The sequence below is a fragment of the Chionomys nivalis genome, chromosome 11 (genome assembly GCF_950005125.1).
Source record: "Chionomys nivalis chromosome 11, mChiNiv1.1, whole genome shotgun sequence".
NCBI lineage: Eukaryota > Metazoa > Chordata > Mammalia > Rodentia > Cricetidae > Chionomys > Chionomys nivalis.
This window is the reverse complement of record NC_080096.1, coordinates 19,886,199-19,908,873: the sequence shown is the minus strand read 5'-3', so window position 1 is coordinate 19,908,873 and position 22,675 is coordinate 19,886,199. Positions and strand designations below refer to the sequence as shown.

At 40.4% G+C, this 22,675-nt stretch overlaps 1 protein-coding gene across 5 annotated transcripts in view; it reads left to right on the top strand.

Moving 5' to 3' along the window:
- Nucleotides 1-22,675, top strand: part of Eya3 (EYA transcriptional coactivator and phosphatase 3) — a 90,800-nt gene that overhangs the window by 20,841 nt on the left and 47,284 nt on the right. For 4 of the 5 annotated variants that reach the window (XM_057783987.1, XM_057783988.1, XM_057783986.1 and 1 more), the window contains exons 3-6: nt 5,154-5,197; nt 11,096-11,175; nt 13,482-13,548; nt 16,563-16,699. In XM_057783987.1, the coding sequence (XP_057639970.1) occupies nt 5,154-5,197; nt 11,096-11,175; nt 13,482-13,548; nt 16,563-16,699 (328 nt within the window). The remainder of the gene's footprint in view (nt 1-5,153; nt 5,198-11,095; nt 11,176-13,481; nt 13,549-16,562; nt 16,700-22,675) is intronic. The other variant, XM_057783990.1, reaches the window with a different exon arrangement.

Sequence of the window (22,675 nt, the reverse complement as noted above, 5' to 3'; positions counted from 1 at the left end):
CCAAATCAGGATCACAGATGTGCACCGCCTTACCTGGCATGTTGCATGTTTTTAAAATTAAACTTGGCTAACTTACTGCTGGGAAATCTGTGCTGCACACTCAGTAGTGAGTGTTTTACCAAGTGAGTGTTGCCCTTTCTTTTTTTTTTTTTTTTTTTTTTTTTTGTTGTTGCCCTTTCTTTATGTGCTGAGAGTTGCACACTTATGGTTACTCTGCCATTGTTTTAGCCCTCTCAATTAAAGTAACTAAAAGTTAGGGAGACATAAGTAATTAATAGAAATACTGTAATTTTTAAATGTGATTCCTGCCCTTGGTGAGTTATTATTAACCAGGGGTATAATAGGGTTAAAATCATCGTGAGCAGTATATATAGGATGTGCACTGTTGACACAAACAACTGAGTTATAGACATTAAATGTACCAAGGAAAATTGTATCATTGAATGTTAATGTAGTAAGAGAAAAGTCTACTCATAAATTCAGAAAGACTTACATAAATGTTGACAGACTGTTGAAAGAGAATCCTTAGTTACTCCCTACCTAATTAAAGTAACAAGAACTGTGAGACTGACATGGCTTCTACTCTGCTTCACTCCCTTGTCATTCTGTTCAGTTTCTAGAACTTGTTTGCAAAGCAAATTGTTAGTGGAAGGGCGGAAACTGAAGCACTTTAAAGCCAGAATTCCTGTCCTATGGTTATTGTTATGGAAAGTCTCTCTCCCTTTTTCCCTCCCTCCCTTCCTTCCTTTCTTCCTTTCTTTCTTTTCTTGGTTGAGACAGGTTTCTCTGTGTAGCCCTGGCTGTCCTGGAACCCTCTCTGTATACCAGGCTTGCTTCAGACTCACAGAGATTCTCCTGCCTCTGCCTCCTGAATCCTGGGATTAAAGGTGTGCACCACCACCGCCCATCTGGAAAGTCACTTTCTTACTGGCTTGTGCTCCCAGCATAAATCTCTGTCAAGGTGATTGTGTGACCACATGGACAATGCCAGTGCTGCTGTAAAAGGCACAGTATGCCTAACATCACTAGTGTCAGTAAGGAGGCAGAACACACCCCAGGGAAGATGTGACCACAGGCTTCAGGAAACTGCATAAAGACAAGGCAGACAGCAATGGCATGACTCATTAATTCTAGCAGGCTGATTTAGGATAGGGAAACCAGCTGAGGTGGGGTAGACCAGGAATCCCAGCATTTGGTGGACTAGTTGTTTTTTTTTAACTTGACAGAAGCTAGGGTTGTCTGGGAAGAGGAACCTTGGTTGAGACAATGGGCCCCATCTATATTGCCTGGAGCAGCACCCCTCACGGCCTCTGTTTCAGCTCCTGGGAGTGTAAGATGAAACACACCTTTGTTCTTCAAGTCGCCTTTGGTCATGGTGTCTATCACAGCAGTAGGAATCTAATGAAGACAACGGGGAGTGGAGGCAGAAGCATGAGGAGGTCAAGCTCATCCTCTGCTGTGTAGCATGTTCTAAATCGGCATGGGCTGCATGAGTCCTGTCTCAGAACAATAACTAAAAAGTGTTTGAATTAGGGAGAGGAAGTATATCTGACTGTAGTCTCTGGACTCTAGGGGAGATACAAACAGCTTTGTCCTCTAGGTTGCTCCTATAATATAGTAGATGCCGAGTAGACAAGCATAGAATCTAAGAAAACATGGAGTATTTACTGTTTAAAAAAAAAACAAAAAAACGGAGGAAAGCCGGACGGTGGTGGTGCACACCTTTAATCCCAGCACTCAGGAGGCAGAGGCAGGCAGATCTCTGTGAGTTCGAGGCCAGCCTGGTCTACAAGAGCTAGTTCCAGGATAGCTCCAAAGCTACAGAGAAACCCTGTCTCAAAAAACCAAAAAAAAAAACCCAAACAAACAAAAACCAGAGGAAGAGTATGTGATTTTCAGGAGAAGAGCTGTGGGGCAGGTTGTGGTAGAGATCCCTTTGATAGAACAAGTGGCTCTGCCGCAGACCACTAAGATGGCATGGCTGACTCAATCCTGTATTTCACTCTTCTTTTCTGTGGGGGGAGTAGTCTATAGACTGTAAAGGACAGCCTCCCTGAACTGGTTGTTCTTTTGGTTTTGAAGGCAGTGTCTCTCTAAGAAGCCCAGACTGGTCTTGACTTCTCTGTATAGCTCAAACTGGTCTATAACTCGTGAGCCCACTGCCTCAAGCCTCTGGGAATGTACCACCATAGCCATCTTATGATATTTTATTTTATTTTATTTTTTTTAAAATATTTATTTATTATGTATACAGTATTCTGTCTACATGTATGTCTGCACAGGCCAGAAGGGGACACCAGACCTCATTACAGATGGTTGTGAGCCACCATGTGGTTGCTGGGAATTGAACTCAGGACCTTTGGAAGAGCAGGCAATGCTCTTAACCGCTGAGCCATCTCTCCAGCCCCATCTTATGATATTTTAAATGAATTCTGATCTTCCTGACTCTGAAGTTTTTCCTCATAAGCTCATTTTGTTTCTTTGAGACAAAATCTGTTTGTGGTCCAGGCTGTCCTTGAACTGCAGGCAAGTCTGAGTGCTAGGAGTGCAGTCGTGTGGTACCATAAGCAGCTGTTCAGTGGACCCCAGACAGTGGACCCCAGACAGTGGACCCCAGACTTAGGAACACAGCTGTCAGACCAATGTTTATCATCTCTGGGAAGAACAAAACAGAAACCAGCGAATGAGTGACATGTTTGAAACAGCTGCAAAGAAGCGTGTTGCCAATGCCTTGTTACTGTTTTCTTGAGAGTGATGGCAGGGAGGAATGAAGGAAAAGGGGCCAGAAACTACATGCCTGTGCTGATTAATGTCGACTCAGTAACAGCATCCTAAAACTGAACGGACCTTAGAAAAGAATATGACATCTGGGTAGTAATGTTGACAGTTCCAAGTTTTAGGATATGAATGGCTCAAGTGACTTTTTATGATACTAAAAAACTGAGAAAAAGTCTTCTAAGTATCCCAGAATAATGACATTATTTCTTCAGCACTGCTCACTCTGTAAGTTGCAGTGAGCGCCCCCCTTCTTTTTCTTTTTGTGGGAGTCGTGGTGGTTGTCTATTGCTTGTTTGGCTCTTATTTCTCTTGTCTGCAGTAAGTACTAAATGTTGAATGAGAGTCCTGTTGGCGCTAAGCGAGCGCGTTATCTCCTGGCTAGCCTTTGGGTATTTCCGGTTGTTTACTCTGTTTTCCCCTCTTCAAGTAGAGGCTGACACTGTCAGCGAGAGGGTCCTTCATCTGAAGACAGGACTGCTGCATCCTGTAAGGCTGCACATGATAGCACCCAAAGCTGTGTGTAAGCTGATGATTTCTCCTCACTGTTGGCTAAGTGTGGCCTGGTAGTAGTATTTCCTAGATGTGCCTTTTTTTCCAAAAAATAAGAGGCTCTACCATTTTATTTTCTGCTTTTACCATGTCACACTGTGACTAAAGAATGTTGGTTTGCTCCCCCCCATCAAAAAAAAAACCCAAAAAACGGTGGTGCACACCTTTAATCCCAGCACTCGGGAGGCAGAAGCAGGCAGATCTCTGAGTTTGAGGTCAGCCTGGTGTACAAAGTGAGTTCCAGGACAGCCAGTACTGTTAAACAGAGAAACCCTGTCTTGAAAAACCAGAAAAAAAAAAGAATGCTGGCTTTATGTCCCCATGTGTTTAAGGGACAAAAACGCTGTAAATAGATGGAATCAGCCTCCTTCATTTGTTACCAGATTTTCAGTAGGCAAAAAAGCATAGGAATAAGTGTATATTGTGTATACATGTTATAATGGAGAGGACAGTATAGGGAGTTGTCCTAAACCGGCACTGTCCAGCTGTGGCCTTTAGTTTACTCTGAAATTTATTTTTACGACACTCCTTTCCATTTGTGTAGTCTCCTATGGTTTCTACATTTGATGTTTTTCCTTCCTTTCCATTTTCTCTGTTTTCTCAGATGATCTTCAGTGCAGATTCTATTATCTTGTTAGTGCTCGAAGGCTCAGGGTAGGCTCGGAACTCCCTGGTCTGATTTCTAAGGATGGACCTGTGTGATCAGACTACTGTTCACTGACACTTCACTATGTTCTTGGCTCCTCCTGGGTTACTCCTAGTGCAGTGAATTCTGAGTGTTTGAATTTCATGTTCTTTATTATCATTGAACCCTTTTTATGACTTTTTGTTCATATCAGTCCCCCCTTCCCCACTCCCAGATACATGTTCCTCTGTACCTACTGAATTCAATTTATCAGGTTTCAGCTTCCATTGTTAATTATTAATTTTTTTTAAATTATTTATTTATTTATTTATTATGTATACAATATTCTGTCTGTGTGTATGCCTGCAGGCCAGAAGAGGGCACCAGACCCCATTAAAGATGGTTGTAAGCCACCATGTGGTTGCTGGGAATTGAACTCAGGACCCTTGGAAGAGCAGGCAATGCTCTTAACCTCAGAGCCATCTCTCCAGCCCCTAATTATTATTTTTTTAAAGACAGGCTGTTTATAGCCCTGACTGGCCTGAAACTCACTCTGTAGACCAAGCTGACTTTGAACTCACATCCACTTGCCTCTGACCCCCCACAGTGCTAAGACTAAAGGTATGAGCCACCACACTGGGGTTCTCAATTGAATTAAAAATGATAGAATACTTTTTTTGTATGTGTTTTGTCAGAGTCTGCATTTCATCCTGGGGTTCTTTAGCCTCTTGGTTGGCTTATTGTAGGTAATTACTATTGTGTAAGAGCTTCACATATTTGCATAATAACATTTATTCTAGGTCTAATCAAAACAAAATGAAGCAAATATTGGTTGATATATAGTCAACTTTCCCTACCAGTTGTCAATATTTGTGAACTAAACCAAGGGTAAATAAGGGTAAATATAATGTGCAAAACTATTTTTTTAGTACACTTATTATATAAACATTCTCATTTCCTAAGTAATACAGCACACCTATTCACACAGTATTTACACTGTATTAGATAGCATAAGTATTGTGTAAAGTACATGAGAACTATGCTTGTAATATAACTGCCATGGACATCTACAGATTTTAGTATCAGTGAGGAGGGTTCCTGGAGCCAGCTCCTGTGATGCAGAGAGACAATTGTGTGTTTGAACAGCTAGGGTTTCAGATCAAATTACTGCACTGATTTCTGCGTATGCTGATGTTTACAGGTGAAGAAAGCCAAGATGCAGGAGCCAGGAGAACAAACTTTAAGGTATTTATAAAATTGGGCTTCTTTTAAATAACCTGTCTTACTTTTTACCCTGTGCCAATTAGCATAGGGCCTGCTTTGTGTTTTCACTGTCACCTTTCATTGTGAAATTATTTGGTTTCAATTAAATATTCTCTCCAAAATAGGATTCATAAAACACCCAAACTAGAGACTCGTTTGGACAGCATAGCAAGACCCGGTCTCGGAAAAAAACTACTTTTCCGAAATAGCTATCCTCTAGTACTTATCTAAATTTTTGTAGTTAGGCCTTCATTACTTATTAAACAGTATGTACTGAGTTCATTTTATATATATCAAGCTTTTGTGGAGAAACTCATAAATGAAAAATGATAAATTCTTCAGTCAAATGTACAGTATAAAGAAAGGAGAGACCAAAATAAAGGAAATACAAAGAATTTGGCATTAATTATCAGTTGAGTATGTAATACCCTAGACATTGATTGGTCACACTTCTATAGAAAGGAGGTGTCTTCTGAGCATCTCATGTTCTGCCTACAGTGCCGTCACGGTTGTCACTTTTCCAGAGCTTTACCTCCTGTTGGTTGTCCACTAATCATCTGAGCCAGTATCTGCAGCATTTCCAGCACATGGATTTCAAGAATGCTGTTTTTACCACCACATAGGTCACCCAGATCTTTACCCTACAACTGCCATGGATCTCATTCTTACACTTTACATTTCTAAATTTTCTTTATTTTCTTTATTACTCACTTGCCTTTCTCTCAAAACAGACTTCAGTTTCTTTCTTATGCTAGTTAAGTTCTGATATCTACTACTGTAGGGTGTGGTGGTTCATGCCTTTGATCCCAGCACTTGGGAGGCAGAAGCAGGCAGATCTCTAAGTTTGAGGCCAGCCTAGTCTACAGAGCAAGTTCCAGGACAGCTAAGGCTACATAGAGAAACCCTGTCTAGAAAAAAGCCAAAGGGAAAAAAGTGGGGGAGCGTTGCCAGAGCAATGACTCAGGGGTTAGGAGCACTGGGTGCACTTCCAGAGGACGTGGGTTCAATTCCCAGCATCCACATGGCAGCTCACAACTGTCTATAACTCCTGTTTCAGGAGATCTGACACCTTCACACCAGTGTACATAAAGTAAAGTTTAATTTTTAAAAAATTCTGTTAAAAACAATCTACTACTGTTGCCTGTCCCTTGAAAATGTTAGCTTTCTCCACTCTTCCTATGTTATACTTACCAAGCAAAATTACATCCTTCCTTGAACCCAACTGTCCACCTATTCCGTGCATATTCCTGATCTGCACACCAGTAATACCAGAACTTTGCTTAAACCCAGATCACTCATCTGTTCCCTGTCACTGTAACACTGTAATAGAACAGCCCAAAAATCTACTGGCTCATCTTAGTTTCTATTCATGGTTATGTCTCAAGTAGACACACAGTCTTCTCCGTGTAGCTGATTTCCCAGTGTCGAAAATCATCTTAGGAGTTCTCCCTTTCATCTCTGCCTCCTGTCTTCTCCCTTTCTTTTTCCTTCCCACAATTCTCATTCACTCAGCTGGGGAACTTGCTACCTAATTGAAGGACAAATTAGAGACATTAAAAAAAGAGCATCTTGCTTCTCAGCAAATCTGTTGTGGATACTTTCTTCTTCCTTTGCCTGGGAAGTCAGTTCTCCTGCTGTGCTACTGCCAACTCTGTTTTTTCCTGTAGTTCTTTTTCCTTTGGAAAGTTTTAAGTCTATGCCTAAATATTCTTAGCATAAAATTTACATTTACCCCCTCTTCCTTTGACAAAGTCATATTGTGTAGGCCTTCAACTTGTGACCCTTAGCTTGCTGAGTACTGAGATTTAAAGACTTAAGCCACCATGCCCAGCTGTAAACGTTCCCCTCCATCCGTCACACTAGGGATTGAATCCAGGGCCTTGTGTGTGCTAGGAAAAGCTCTGTCACTGAGCTACATCCCACAGCCCTAAAAGCATTCTTAAAAGTATGAGTTAGTATCACTGTGAACATGAACTTGTCTTGACCACTGACACCATCCCTCTCTGGACTTCATACCTGTTAAACAAAGCTTCCCTCTGCCCCAGTCTGCTTGGCCCTAGCACCTTCCATTCCACTTTCTGTTATTGTGAGATTGGTCTGTGGGATTGACTATTCTAAAAACTTCATAGAAAAGGCTATAAGATAATGACATATAGTAAAAATGACATACATGTATAGTCTTTTTGTAGCTTTGTAATAATGTCTTCAAGGTGCCTCTCCATAGCATGTGTATATTTGTCTGTTCTGGAACTCACTCTGTAGACCAGCCTGGCCTTGAACTCAGAGATTCATCTGCTTCTGCCTCCTGAGTGCTGGGATTAAAGATGTGGGCCACCACACCCTACTTAATTTTCTTCCTTTTAAAAATGAGTAATACTTCTATTTTTTCCTTTTTTTTCCTGTCAGTTATTGATAATTGACAAGAGTTTTGTTGAATGAGAAGGTATTTGAGCTGTTTAGTTTATGATGTTTGACTTTTTTTTTTCATTTTATTTTTTTTATTTATTTGGTTTTTCAAGACAGGTTTCTCATTGTAGCCTTGGTTGTCCTGGAACTTGCACTATAGACAGGCTGGCCTCAAACTCACAGAGATCTGCCTGCCTCTGTCTTCCGAGAGCTGGAATTAAAGGTGTATGCCATCACACCTGACAATCATTTTTGTTTTTTAAGCAGCTTTTTTGTTAAGCAAAATTTTACATTCATATGTTCTAAAAGTAATGTTGTCAGGCAGTATGCAGTTTCTCTAGGGACAATTTTAAACATTTAACAAAGTGCTAGAGTTAATTCACTATCTTGATAGTGTGTTTCTAATCTGTGCATGTTCACTTGAATATGTAGGGGATTTTGCTATAATAAAATTCTATAGAATCATACTAGAATCAGAGACCTTTTAAAACTAGTGTGCCCATGTGTATGAGGACATACCACTTTTAAGATTCAGGTCTTAAAAATAATATTCAGCAGTAAATATAACTTTGTAAGTCAGAGTTATTCAAGTGAACAGAAAAGAAACTACCATTGCAATGGAAATGTGAAATTCTGGTCTCTTTCATGTTCTTCCTGTATGAATTCTATTGAAGTAGGTATTGAGGGGAGACTCATAAGTCCTTAGCTTTAATGTAAAATTCAGGGCATTATGATTTAGCATGTTGGTTTGTACCAATATAACTAGTTGATGCCGTTTATTTCCGTTTCCATTTAATTTCCATAGTTATAACTTGGGGAGTGCGTTTCTGTTCCAAAAGTGTAATCATTTGAGCAGAGATAAAATTGAACTTTGCTTGAGATTTAGTTTTAAAAATTAAATTTCCAGGTTGAGAAGACAGCTAAACCATCTGCCGCTCTTGCAGAGGAACAGGACTTTGTCCTCAGCATCTATACGGTGACTTTATAACTCCAGTTCCAAGGGCTCTGATGGCCTCTTATGGCTCCATAGGTACCAGGCACACACGTAGTCCACATACATGCATACTGGCAAAACTTTCATATACATTAAAAGAAAGGTTTTTGTTTTTTCCCAACTAAATGTAGGCATGGTGGTGTACACCTCTAAACCCAGCACTTAGGAGGCAAAGGCAGGTTGATATCTGAGTTTGAGTCTAGTCTAGTCATTATATCGAGTTTCAGGCCAGCCAGGGATACATAATGAGATCCTGCCTCTGAATGAATGAATGAATGAATGAATGAATGAATGAATCTGAGGAAAGTTTAACATTCAAAATATACCAGAAGAAAATTTCCTTATATTTGGATATATATATATATTTGGATACTTGGATATGGTTAGCTTCAGAGGTCATATGAGAGAGCTTTAAATGTTGCTGTGTAGGAACTACTTTTACCTCCACTCAGGCATATCCTCCGATACCGAGCCTCTGGCACTGTTGCCTTTACCTGTCCCCAGGGGAGAAAGAGTAAAGCAGGCTTCTCTCAGGCATAAATGTGGGAAGGGTGCATGAACTGCAACCAAGAAATAGAACAGCACGGTTAGTGCACATATTATGTCTGGACTTAGCTACTTTTTTGTACTGCCATTTTCCTTATAACCCATAGAGGTAGGTTCTGTTTGTATCCTTACTGACAAGTAAACCAAAGCCTAGAGAATTTGGTGACTTGTCCAAACTACACAGCTAGTTGTTATTGGAAAAGTAGATCATGAACTCCGCATTCAAGCTCTGGAGCTTACACATGGTAATAAAGTTAGCTAGTTTTCTGAGATAGGGTCTCACTCTGTTGTGCAGACTTGCTTTAAACTGGTTTTATAACCCATGTTGGCCTCACTTACCACAAACCCTCTTGGCTCAGCAACCCAAGTGCTAGAGTTAGGAGTGAGTCAGCACATGAAGTTAGAAACTGTACTCTAACCACTGTGCTGCTGTGGTAGGAAGTGATGGGACTCACAGGGAAAGTAGAGGAGGAAAATGTTATCAGGGACTCAACTTGGAGTCATCTCAGTTCCAGAATTTTAGTGGCATTTTTGTAACATTGTAGTTTCTAATGTAATGACTTTAATCCTCCTCATTTATATGACTTACCTATTAGAATTTCTCTTAGCTTTCTTAAGGTTAATTAATAAAAAGCTATAGTGCTTGCTTAACGCATTTGAGGACCTGGGTTTAGTCACTAATGCTACAGATAGTAGACAGATAGTAGACAGACAGACAGACAGATCGAGCTAGTGTCCTGGTATTAACTTTGTCGGTATTAACTTTGTCTCTTTGTCTTGGGGACTCTTGTGGCTCACGTATTAGAAGATGGCCTTGAACTCCTGATCTTTCTGCTTTACAAGTCCCTAGTGCTGCGATTATAGGTATACTATAACACACTTAATTTTTCTTAATAAAAGATAACTAGTTTTAAGGCTCAGAACTCTTCCTTGGGAACAAACATATTTAATCTTTAAAAACTTCTTCAAATTAAGATTTGTAGCTGATGATGACCACTCTCTCTAATTAGACATCTCCCTACTTTGTTGTATTTTTAACCAGAGTAACATACACAGAATGGTGTGGGAAGAAAGTATACATTTTGAATGTTTTTATCACAAAGAATAAGCATGTGAGGTGGTGTTTGTTAAGTAGCTTGGTTTGCTATTTCATAGTATAAACACACCAACATATTACATTACAATCCACCTGGATACAATGTATATAATGTGTTAGATATTCAGGGTTACTTTAACAAATGATCTTAGAGAAAAATATTTGACTTGTTTATGACTTAACTGGGGCTTCAAAGTGATGTAAATTTCAAGGGGTCTATGTAGAAGGAGCTGCGGGCTGGCCTGGGAGCTGCGGGCTGCATTCCTGCCACCCGGCTCCCAGCTGCCAGCTAGCTTATGCCCCGAAATAACAACACACAAACTGTATTCTTTTAAACACTGCCTGGCCCATTATATCCAGCCTTTTCTTGGCTAATTCTCATGTATTAATTTAACCCATTTCTAATAATCTCTGTAGCACCCCAAGGTGCGCTTACCGGGAATATTCTAGCCTACGTCCATTCTGAGTTGGAGCCTCATCGCATCTGCCCGGGAGAGGGGAGCATGGCGTCTGAGCTCACTTCCTCTTCCTCCCAGCATTCTGTTCTGTTTACTCCACCCACCTATGTTCTAACCTATGAGGGCCAAGCAGTTTCTTTATTTTTTAACCAATGACCTTCCTCCCTCAGGTTTAGGGATATGAAAAAGAACAGTCAGATGTGGAAGGTACTGGCCCTGACCCTCTTGCTTTTAGCTTAGTTGCTAAAAACCAAGACTAAGGAGATCGTCTAGATTTACTTCTTACTGGAATAGCCTAGGAGGAGATGGGTTTGAGATTATCCTTTTCAGCCTTGCAGCACCTCATTCAGGGGCTAATATGTTTGTTTTGGTTCTCCTAGTCAAGTAAACAACCCGGATGTCAGTGATCAGAAGCCTGAGACATCCAGCCTTGCGTCAAATCTTAACATGTCAGAGGAAAGTAAGTACCATGTGGTATGCACAGTGGATGTGGTATTCCTGTAACCAAGGGGTGTTCTTCTTGTAGAATGGGGTTTCACTGAGTGTCTGGGTTGTCCAGAATGTCTAGAAGGCTCTTCTCACCATGTTCATACATGTACTTCTATAAGCATCATTGACATACCAGCTGAGGACAAATCTCAAGGAATCTGCTCATCCAAGGAGTCATACTCAGTGACTTTTTTTTTTTTGCTTGGAGGTTGAATTTATAAAAGTAGTAGCATTTTATTAAAATTTAAAATAGCCGGGCGGTGGTGGCGCACGCCTTTAATCCCAGCACTCGGGAGGCAGAGGCAGGTGGATCTCTGTGAGTTCGAGACCAGCCTGGTCTACAAGAGCTAGTTCCAGGACAGGCTCCAAAACCACAGAGAAACCCTGTCCCGAAAAACCAAAACAAACAAACAAAAAAAAAAAAACAAAAAAAAAAATTTAAAATACTTGTGGGCTAATGCCTAACTGATCCTAAAAGAGGATTTAAGCAAAAACAACATAAAGCCAAGTAATCCTATCAATCAAATGTCCTCCTAAACCCTCACTCTAATGCAACTCAACTCTCCCTCTTCTGTATAAGTGTGTACAAATAACTAAGCATTGTTGGCTTAACCACAGGCCTCGGGTGAGTACTCAGCCTTCATTTCTCTGCTGAGCCTTTCATTTTAATTGCACCACCTCTTCTCTCAGAACATCAAGATTCACTCTCACTTCCCTCATAGCTTAGCTCTTCTCAAATAAAAGCCCCACACGAGGAGTTCCTTAGTCACTACCTTGTCTCTGTTTGTGATGCTGTCTTGTTTCAGAAGAGTGTTCTTGCTCTCGTCAAATCTAAGTCCTTGTCTTTGCATCCTCTCCCTCTAGCTTCCCCAGGACTCGGTGTGATGCTCCTCTCTCCTCCACTCCTGCACCGCCACATTCTTTCTTCTAACTCTTCTGGCCATAAAGAGGTGTGCTCTGGTGTCTGCCGTCTTTAGAAGGCAACACAAACTCTTTGCATCTTTTGTGAGTTACAGATTTTTTTTTGTGTTTCCTGACATATCAGAACCCCTGAAAGAAACTGCCTTTGCTTGCTTCCACCCCACCCATTCACTCTTCAGCCGGGTGACTTAGCTTCTGTTGTCTCCCTTCCCATGAAACTGCTTGGCGAGTCCCTCAGTTGCTGTTATGTTGCCAGTTCTAGTGGACATTTCTCTCCTCACAGTCTCCCTCTCAGCAGTGCTTTCTCACTTTTCGTCCCCAATGGACCCTTCTTTTCTAGCTGTTTAATGTCAGGAGGCCTCAGGGTTGGGTTCTAGGCTACCATCCTCTTTGGGGATCCTCCCATCCATCACATTACTTTAAATGTCATACGTTGTTAACAAATTCCAGTTAACTAGTCCTGGCTGGCCTGGAACTCATTAGAAGTAGACCAGGCTGTCCTTGAATTCGCAGAGATACACTTGCCTCTGCCTCCTGAGTTCTGGGATTAAAAGCATGGACCATCATGCCCAGCCAAATCCCACATTTTTTTTCCCAGACTAATTTCTCTGATTTCATCTGTGACTCCAACTACCTATTTGAAATCTCTAGTTAGTGTCTGAAAACAAAATCATAAGTAATATGTAAGAAGCTTTTGTCTCTTCTAACTAATCAGATTTTCTCCTCTCCCAAACATCCCCTTTTTAGGAAGTTGTAGTACTGTCCCACCATCTGTTCAAATGACAAACCTGGAAGTCACCTTGCGCTTCCCTGTCTTCCTTATTCCATACATCGAGCTGATTCAAGTGATGTGTTAGTTACACCTTCCCTCTGTTTCATCCTCACTGTTGTTACTGTCCTCTGTGACAATAGGCTACCTTTTAAATCCCCTATTGTATAGTGACAGATTATGCCCTGGAGTAAGCATCAAAAGTCTAAAGACAACAAAGAAGAAGCATCGTTTGATTTCTTAGATATGGGTATGGCTTTTAAAGTTTGTCAATGAGCATGGCTGAGAGCCTAGGGAAATTGGCTTCGTAGACAGTTTCGTGATGAGAAAGTGGGGATTAGATGGGTCATCTTCAGATCTTTTCTGTGTCTATCTATCCACCTCCGTCCTATCTTGCTTCTTTCACTGCCTCTTAAACTCTGTAGACAGGTCTGTAAACAGAAATGCGGTGTTTTCTGCTAGTCTTTGGACCTTTTTGGTATCCAGTCTCTATGTTACTCACTTTGAAGGACTATACAGGAAGATGTTTTCCACTTGATTTTTAAAATGTTCTAACTTATTTTTACCTGATAATATCTTTCTTTCAGTTATGACATGCACCGATTACATCCCTCGCTCATCCAATGATTATACCTCACAAATGTATTCTGCAAAGTAAGTTGAATAATTATTTCCAAACTTTTCTCTAAGTTCATTGCAAAATTTAATATTTAGCTATTTTCACCTCCCTTGTTTTATGTCCTTACTCCAGTTTTTATCACATCTAAATAAAATCTGTCATCCTTTTAAAAACCAGATGGTTGCTGGAATAGAAGACTGATCAGAAAGCATGTTAGCAAGCTGATCATTTCCTTTCTGTACATTGACATACGGAGCAGTAAAAGCAGCTTAAGGTGGCTCCGGATTGGCAACTACAGACAGTTGAGCTTGAAATGAGACAAATGTGATGGGTTAAAGTTACAGAGAGGTACATTTTAGGCCTTGACAGCATACGGTCAGTGTTTAAGACCAACCAGGTTAGTCATCTTTAAGGTGGGTAGGGTGCAGAACAATATGTATCAAGTTGTAGTTGTGTATTAATGAAGAATGAACCTACCCATACAAAGACTCAGACAGCTGCTAAGCTAGCATGTTCTTGTTGGTTTCGTGAGCAAATGCACGATTCATGAAGAAATGGATAACAAAGGTGAGAAATCAGTATGAGGCTGTTACAAGAAGGAAACTGTCATTTTTTCCTTATTGTACCATTTACTTATACCTTTAGTTAAAAAAAATAAGCTAATTAAAATTTTCCACATTTTGATGTTAATATTAATGTCTTTTTGGGTCAATTGTTCTCATGTGGTTTTCTTCTGTGGCATGGCTGACACTGTCTTGAAACATTGTAGGGAGACTTTAACATGCCATAGGCGTGTCCACTCTTCTGCTGTGCATTCTACAAATGGACTAGGCCTCGTGCATAGCTAGCCTGGGATGAATTCAGCCTGCAGGTCACAGATTGCGCACACCTAGATTAGATACTAAATGTGAAACAGGTCAACTAAGCAAGCTTTCTGGTATCCAAGTTGTGCCATATTATAGTCTGGAAGACTAACAAGTGAGATCATGTGTCTTCTTTCATTTCTGAGCTATCCTGACTGTCCTGGTGGTGTTATCCTTAAAGACATGGGAGAAGAGACTATGGGCTTTACAATACCTGGAAATCGACTGTTTTAAGACACTGCTATTTCAAAGCATTCTCATGTGACTTGAGTGGCAACTCTTGTCTAATCTGTTTCCCAGGCTGATGCAAGTCTCCGAGACTCTGTTGAAATATGAGTGTAATGCACACACCACAGTCGGCCCTGATGTGTGTATAGCCGCTACATTCCAGTTCTTTATTTGGGTCTGCCTTTCCCTTCATTCTCACCTCCTCACCACTTACGGGACCATTGCATCCAAGTCCTCGTTTAACTTGACCTTCATTCCAATTTTATGTCCTTTTAATCCATTTTAGAAAGCAACGTGACATTAATCTTTATTTAAAAAACAAAAGAGAACAAAGCAGAAAAACCGCTCTGCTCTTGCCATTCTTCATTCAGCGAGCATGGGCCTTCCTGTTTTGTATTTGTCTGAACTCTAGACTGGTACTGGGGCCGTGCTCCTTTCCTCTCTGAATGCACCTCCCTCAGGATTTAGTATAAGGCTCCCGCTTAGATGGGAAGTCCTTCGTGCTGCTTCTTTCTAGTATTGTTTATTATCTGCTTCCCCCAAAGGTGAGTTTTTGGGAGGAGAGGTTGTCTTTTCCCTTGTTAAGGCATAACCCTTCTGCCCCATATTTATTAAAGCTTTTATGGTATGTGATAGCACTTTTTCTTGCAACATATACCAAATAAGGTAAGTAGAGTTTATATAGAGTATAGTAGAATGGATAAACTGCCAAGTCTGAAAGCCAGGCTAAAGACTCAGGGGTTTCACTGGTGAATTTGATTCCCTGGCTGTCCCTGGTGTGACTGGCACCAACTAGGGACAGTGTGCTGAAGCTTAAAGTGACGTCTGGGATCTGTTAACTCAGCTGGCTCCTGTTCACAAAGGAGCAAACACGATACTGGAACACACCTCTACTCCCTGTTTTTGGATGTGGTTGCTTTTCCTTGCTCCATCAGCCTCACCTTCCTTGTCTGAGAGCTGCAGTTGGCCCAACGCTTGAATGAAGAGAAAGCCAGATGCTAGTTCTGTTCATTCTTGCATTGTTCTAAAGTGTTGCTTTTGCTTAGTTCTGAGAAAGGATCTCTGTTTTTTTTTTCTTTTCTTTTTTTCCCCGAGACAAGGTTTCTCTGTAGCTTTGGAGCCTATCCACTACTGCCCGGCTTTGGGACTAGCTCTTGTAGACTAGGCTGGCCTCAAACTCACAGAGATCTGCCTGCCCTCTGCCTCCTGAGTGCTGGAATTAAAAGCTCTGAGAAAGGATCTTAAGAGATCCAGGCTGACCTCAAACTCACTACATAGTCAAGGGTGAATAAATTCTTTCTGTAGTAAAGGATGACTTTAATCTCCTGATCCTCCTGCCTCCACCTCCCAAGTCCTGGAATTACAGACTTTCTCCACAATACCCAGTTTATGTGGTGTGGTAGTGTACGCATGGCTTTATTCCCAGCACTCAGGAGATGGGCAGGCAGATCTCTGTGAGTTCAAGGCCAGCCTGGTCTATAAGAGCTAGTTCCAGGATAGGCTTCAAAACTACAGAGAAACCCTGTCTCGAAAAAAAAAGAAAGAAAGAAAAGAAAAGAAAAAAAGAAGAAGAAGAAAAGGAAAAAAGAGTCAAATGCTCCACCAGCTATGTCACCAGCCCAGGTTTTAGTCATTAGTCAAACACGGGGTGTAAATAAGTAATCCTCATTTAGGAGATTAAATAGGTATCTCATTTAGGGCCTTCATGTAACACAGTTTTCTGTAGAGTAATAGCTATAACTTGGGAAGATGTTTGAACTATTTAATTTTTCATTAAATTATTCCTTGGAAAGAGTAATGGACAAATTTGTGTTTTCTGATCATGAGAGTTGTTTTGCCATGGAAAATTAATCTCCTCATTCCTGGATTCTTTGTCTTAGTGATATTAGCTGTTTTGTCCATTTTCATTAGCTGAAATGAGCCACAAATGGAACTTTTCATTTTCTCTATTTACCTAGACCTTATGCACATATCCTCTCAGTTCCTGTTTCGGAAACCGCTTACCCTGGGCAGACGCAGTACCAGACACTGCAGCAATCTCAACCCTACGCTGTCTACCCTCAGGCAACCCAAACATACGGACTACCTCCTTTTGGTAAGATGGCCTGTTGTGAGCAGTTCTTAGAAGAGTGTCTCATCGTTCAGAAACTTGTCCCTCCTCAGAAAGCAAGCAAGGCTGACCAGGAAAGAGGAAGAGACGTTGTGCTTTATAGGTGCTTGCTCATTAAGTGTGTGGTAGAAGTTGTGTTCACGGCTTTCCATAATTATTTGGTTACTCACCAAAACTTGCCTATTTCCAAGGTCTCTGAAACGTGGCCCCCTCTACTTGCATCCCCCCAAATGCTGAGGTTTGTGCTCACATTCTTGTTATGCTAAGATCTCTGAGACTAAGCTATGCTCCCTAAACTTTAGCTTATTGAAACAGAATCTTGCTACATTGTTCAGGCTGGCCTTGAAGTTGCTGTGTAGCAAATGCTAACTTGGAAATTTCAGTACTCCAGCTTCAGCTTGGTGAATGCTGGGATTACAGGTGTGTGCCATCACGTCCAGCTAGAAGTTTGGAATCATTGGGAAACTGAGGGATCATCATTGATTTGCCTTACTTACTTACATAGGACATAGTACTATGCTAAGGTAAATGTGGTAAATATATTTTGAGGTGACTGATTTCTGCTAAAACCGTGTAGTCTAAATATTCAGTTAGAATATGTCTCATGTTTTTGTTTTATCATTGTTGTTTTCTGTTTTTTGTTTTGGCTAGTTTCTCTCTTCCCTTCCCCTACTTCTCCTTCCCCAAATTGATCAAATGTTCTGATGAACCAAAAGTGCTTTTAGAATGGATGGCATTTGAAGCCATGTGCCGAGGGAATTGTTTTTATTAGTTTTATTTATCTTGGATATAAACTGTAAATCAAAATTATTTACTGGAAGTTAATTTGAGGTTGAGCATTTAATAATATCTGTGGCACATTTTCTACACATGTATGTATAAATCGGTAGATTTGTACAGTGTGCATTATTGCTCCTCTGTTCTGGCCCCGGTTTTAAAATTTAGTATTAAATTAACTTAATATGTTAAAAGTTACGTTTTGGGAGGCTAGAGAGATGGCCCAGTGGTTAAGAGTACTTATTGCTCTCGCCAAAGACCCAGGTTCAGTTGCCAGTAGCAACTGTTCCCAGTTAGAGCTACACAGAGAAACCCTGTCTCAAAAAAAAAGATAGAGGGCTGGAGAGATGGCTCAGAGGTTAAGAGCACTGACTGCTCTTCCAGAGGTCCTGAGTTCAATTCCCAGCAACCACATGGTGGCTCACAACCATCTGTAATGAGATCTGATGCCCTCTTCTGGGCTGCAGGCAGAATATAGGCAGAACACTGTATACATAATAAATAATAAATCTTAAAAAAAAAAAAGATAGATAGATAGATAGATAGATAGATAGATAGATAGATAGATAGTAGAAATGCCTCACAAGGTGCTCTGTGTATCCTTTATAGTCATTCCACTTATCTCTCTCATACCGAAAAAGGAAATTCTTTAAATAGAGCTCTTCTGAGAACTTTAGGAAAGTATTATATTACAAAGAATAATTGGTAATGATAATGTCTGTAATCTATTTATTGAAGTTGGAGTCAAGAGAAATTTACATATATTATCCTGTGAATAAATGAGAGAGAAAAAATAATTGATTATTTTTACTTGATTTGACTTTAAGTAAGAAGTAAGACTTACTGATAAAAGATTTAGGTTAGGGGCAATGTATATGATAGATATATTTTCTTCCATTTTTTTCTGGGAAGTATATGAGATGTTTGCAATGTATTTGTATGTATGCATGCCTGCGTGCATGCATGTGTGTGGGTGGATGTGGTGTGCAACATGGGTGTGCAGAAGCATGTACCTCTAAGTCCACTCAGGCCAAAGGACGTTGTTGAGTATCCTCCTCTGTGCCTCTGCCCATCTCTTTGTGGCCCAGTCTCTCCTGAACCTGGATCTTGCATTTTGGGGTAAGCTGACAATCAGCAATCCCCAGTGATTGTCCTATCCCTGTTCACCATAGCCCTGAGATCAGGCACATACTGAAACCATGCCTAGATTGTTACATGGGCTCTGGAATGCAAACTTGGGTCCTCATGATTGATTAGCACAGAACTCTTAACCACTGAGCCATCTCTCCTTGCCTCTATCTATCTATCTATCTATCTATCTATCTATCTATCTATCTATCTATCTATCTATCTGTTTTTATTGAGCTATACACATTCCTCTCTGCTCCCCTCCTTTCCTCCCCTTTCCTTCTCTACCCTCTCCCATGACTCCAGCTCTTCCAATTTACTCAGGAGCTCTTGTCTTTTTCTCCTGTGTAGATCCATGTATGTCTTTCTTAGGTAGGATTCTTTTTGTTGCCTAGGTTCTGGGGTTGTGAGCTGTAGGCTGGTTTTTCTTTTTTTCTTTTTCTTTTTTTTTATGTCCAAATCTAAAAGCCACGTATAAGTGAGTACATATTATATTTGTCTTTCTGTGTCTGAGTTACCTCACTCAATATGTTTTTTTTTTCTCGATCCATCCATTTGCCTGCAAATTTCAAGCTGTCGTTATTTTTTTACTGCATTGTAGTCCTCCATTGTGTAAATGTTCCACATTTTCTTTATCTGTTCTTCGGTTGAGGGGAATCTATGTTGTTTCCAGGTTCTGGCTGCTATGAACATAGTTGAGCACATGTCCTTGTGGTATGATTGAGCTTCCTTTGGGTATATATCCAAAAGTGGTATTGCTGGGTCTTGAGGGAGATTGTTTCCTAATTTTCTGAGAAGTTGTACTGATTTCCAAAGCGGCAGTACAAGTTTGCACTCCCATCAGCAATGCAGGAGTGTACCCCTTACCCTACATCCTCTCCAGCATAAGTTGTCATTAATGGTTTTTTTTTGTTTGTTTGTTTGTTTGTTTTTTCGAGACAGGGTTTCTCTGTGGCTTCGGATCCTGTCCTGGAACTAGCTCTTGTAGACCAGGCTGGTCTCGAACTCACAGAGATCCGCCTGCCTCTGCCTCCCGAGTGCTGGGATTAAAGGCGTGCGCCACCACCGCCCGGCTCATCAATGTTTTTGATCTTGGCTATTCTGACAGGTGGAATCTCAGAGTTATTTTGATTTGCATTTCTCTTGATTTATTTCCTAAAGTGTCTTTTAGCCATTTGAGATTCATCTGTTGAGAGTTCTCTGTTTAGGTCTGTACTCCATTATTTTTATTAGATTATTTGTTCTTTTTGTCGCGGCATAAATGAACGGAAGACAGAAATTATAAAAAATATTCAGCTTTAATTAGGGAAAGACTCGCAGAACTGAAGTTCCAGCGGAGAACAGGAAAGCAGAAGGGGCGGCTGGGAGCACTCCAGCAATCTTTATAAGTAAAAAATATCCTCGGGGGACCCCGCCCCCTGCTAGCAAGGTGATTGGCTGGGTCTCCCCTACATCTTTTGATATCAGGTTTCTTGAGTTCTTTGTATATTTTGGAGATTAGTCCTTTGTCCAATGTGTGGTTGGTGAAGATCTTTTTCCATTCTGTAGGCTGTCGTTTTGTCTTGTTGACCATGTCCTTTGCTTTACAGAAGCTTTTCAGTTTCAGGAGGTCCCGTTTATTAATTGTTGCTCTCAGTGTCTGTGCTGCTGGGGTTATATTTAGGAAGTGGTCTCCTTACCACTTTCTCTTCTTTCTTTTTTTTTTTATATTTTTATTGAGCTCTACATTTTTCTCTGCTCCCCTCCCTATTTTTCCCCTCCCTTTCAACCCTCTCCCAAGGTCCCCAATGCTCCCAATTTACTCAAGATATCTTGTCTTTTTCTACTTTCTATGTAGATTAGATCTATGTAGGTCTCTCTTAGAGATCTCGTTGTCTAGGTTCTCTGGGATTGTGATTTGTAGACTGGTTTTCTTTGCTTTATGTTTAAAAACCATTTATGAGTGAGTACATATGATAATTGTCTTTCTGGGTCTGGGTTACTTTCTTCTATGAGGTTCAGTGTGTTTAGTTATATGTTGAGGTCTTTGATCCATTTGGATTTGAGATTTGTGCATGGCAATATATATGGATCTATTTGCATTATTCTACATGTTGATATTCAGTTATGCCAGCACCATTTATTGAATTTGCTTTTTTTTCCATTTTATATTTTTAGCTTCTTTGTGAAAAATCAGGTTTGTAGGTGTGTGCATTGATATCCGGGTCTTCGATTCAGTTCCATTGGTCCTCCTGTTTGTTTTTATGCCAGTACCAGGCGTTTTCCAGTACTGTAGCTCTGTAGTAGAGTTTGAAGTTTAGAATTGTGATGATTCCAGAAGTTCCTTTATTGTAGAGGATTTTTGTTGTTGCTTTTTCATATGTTCTTTTGAAGTTTGTAAATAATTTTGCTGGAATTTGCATTGACTCTGTAGATTGCTTTGGGTAAGATTGCCATTTTTACTATGTTACTTCTACCTTCCAAAGAGCATGGGAGATCTTTCCATTTTCTGGTGTCTTCAATTTCTTCTTCAAAGATTTAAAGCTCTTGTGATACAGGTCTTTCATTTGTTTGGTTGGAGTTACTCCAGGATATTTACTTGTGGCTATTGTGAAGGGTGATGTTTCTCTGGGCTGAGAAAGAAATCAGAGAACCTGGCCCCTATTTATTATATCTCTTAACGTTACTCTATCTTTTTTGTTTCAATTTTATGAATTTTGTGTACATGTAACTGAGTGAATGCAAGAGTGAGAGCCAGTTCTCTACTGCCCCCTTGTGGGATCGGGGGAAATCAAACACATGTCCTGTATCTAAGGGCCTCTTGTATCTCACAGGCCTTCTGTTTGTTTGTCTTTTTTAAACAGGGTCTCACTTGGTTCAGGCTGGCTTTGAATTCTGTATGTATTTGAATCTGACCTTTGACTTCCAATCCTTCTGCCTCCACCTCCCAGGTGCTGGGATAGCAGGCATGTGCAACCATGCCTGGCCTAGTTACAAATCATTTTCTTGGGACCTGCCTTTAATAAGAGTCTTTTTTTTTTTTTTTAGAACCATCAGGATCACTTAGCAGGTAGAGGCTCTTGAAGTGCAAATCTGACAACTTGAATTTGATCCCTAGAACTCACACATAGGTGAAGAAGAAAACCACTTCCACTAAGTTGCACTGTGGTTCTCACAAATGTGTGTGCATGAGGGTATTTACACATGAGTGCAATACTGATTTAAATAAATACTTTTTCCTTGGAATTTAATACATGACTCTCTTTGGTATTATATTTATGTACTTAGATATAAAAAAATTTTTATTATTTTTATTTTCAAGGCAAGGTTTTTCACTGTGTAGCCCTGACTGTCCTGGAACTCACTCGGCAGATCAGAGTGGCCTCACTCAAACTCACAGAGATCCCCCAGCCTCTGCTTCCCATGTGCTGGGATTAAAGACGTGTGCCACCACTGCCCAGCAGAAAATGCTTCTTTTGAAGTTAGGGTTTTAGTGGGTTTGTTACCTTAGTGCTGTTTTCAGGTTAACTAGTTTGTTAATATATTTCAAGTATAAGTAGACATTTGAAAACATCTTCATAATTGTAGCTAACTATAGTGACTCGCTTCTTTAATTGGGAAACAGAGGCAGGAAGATTGCCATGACTTTGGTCATCCTGGGCCAAAACAAATTTTGTTTGTTGAAACCATAACTCAACAAACAAAAAAACAAATAAACACACACAAAACCCTAAACTAATGAATAAATTTTCTTTTTTTTTTTAAATATATTTATTTATTTATTTATTATGTATACAATAGTCTGTCTGTATGTCTGCAGGCCAGAAGAGGGCACCAGACCTCATTACAGATGGTTGTGAGCCATCATGTGGTTGCTGGGAATTGAACTCATGACCTTTGGTAGAGCAGGCAATGCTCTTAACCACTGAGCCATCTCTCCAGCCCTAAATTTTCATTATAATTATATTTTTAAATGTTTGTTGTAGCTGGGCAGTGATGCCACACGCCTTTAATCCCAGCACTCACGCCAGCCTGGTCTGTAGAGTGAGTTCCAGGACAGCCAGGACTACACTGAGG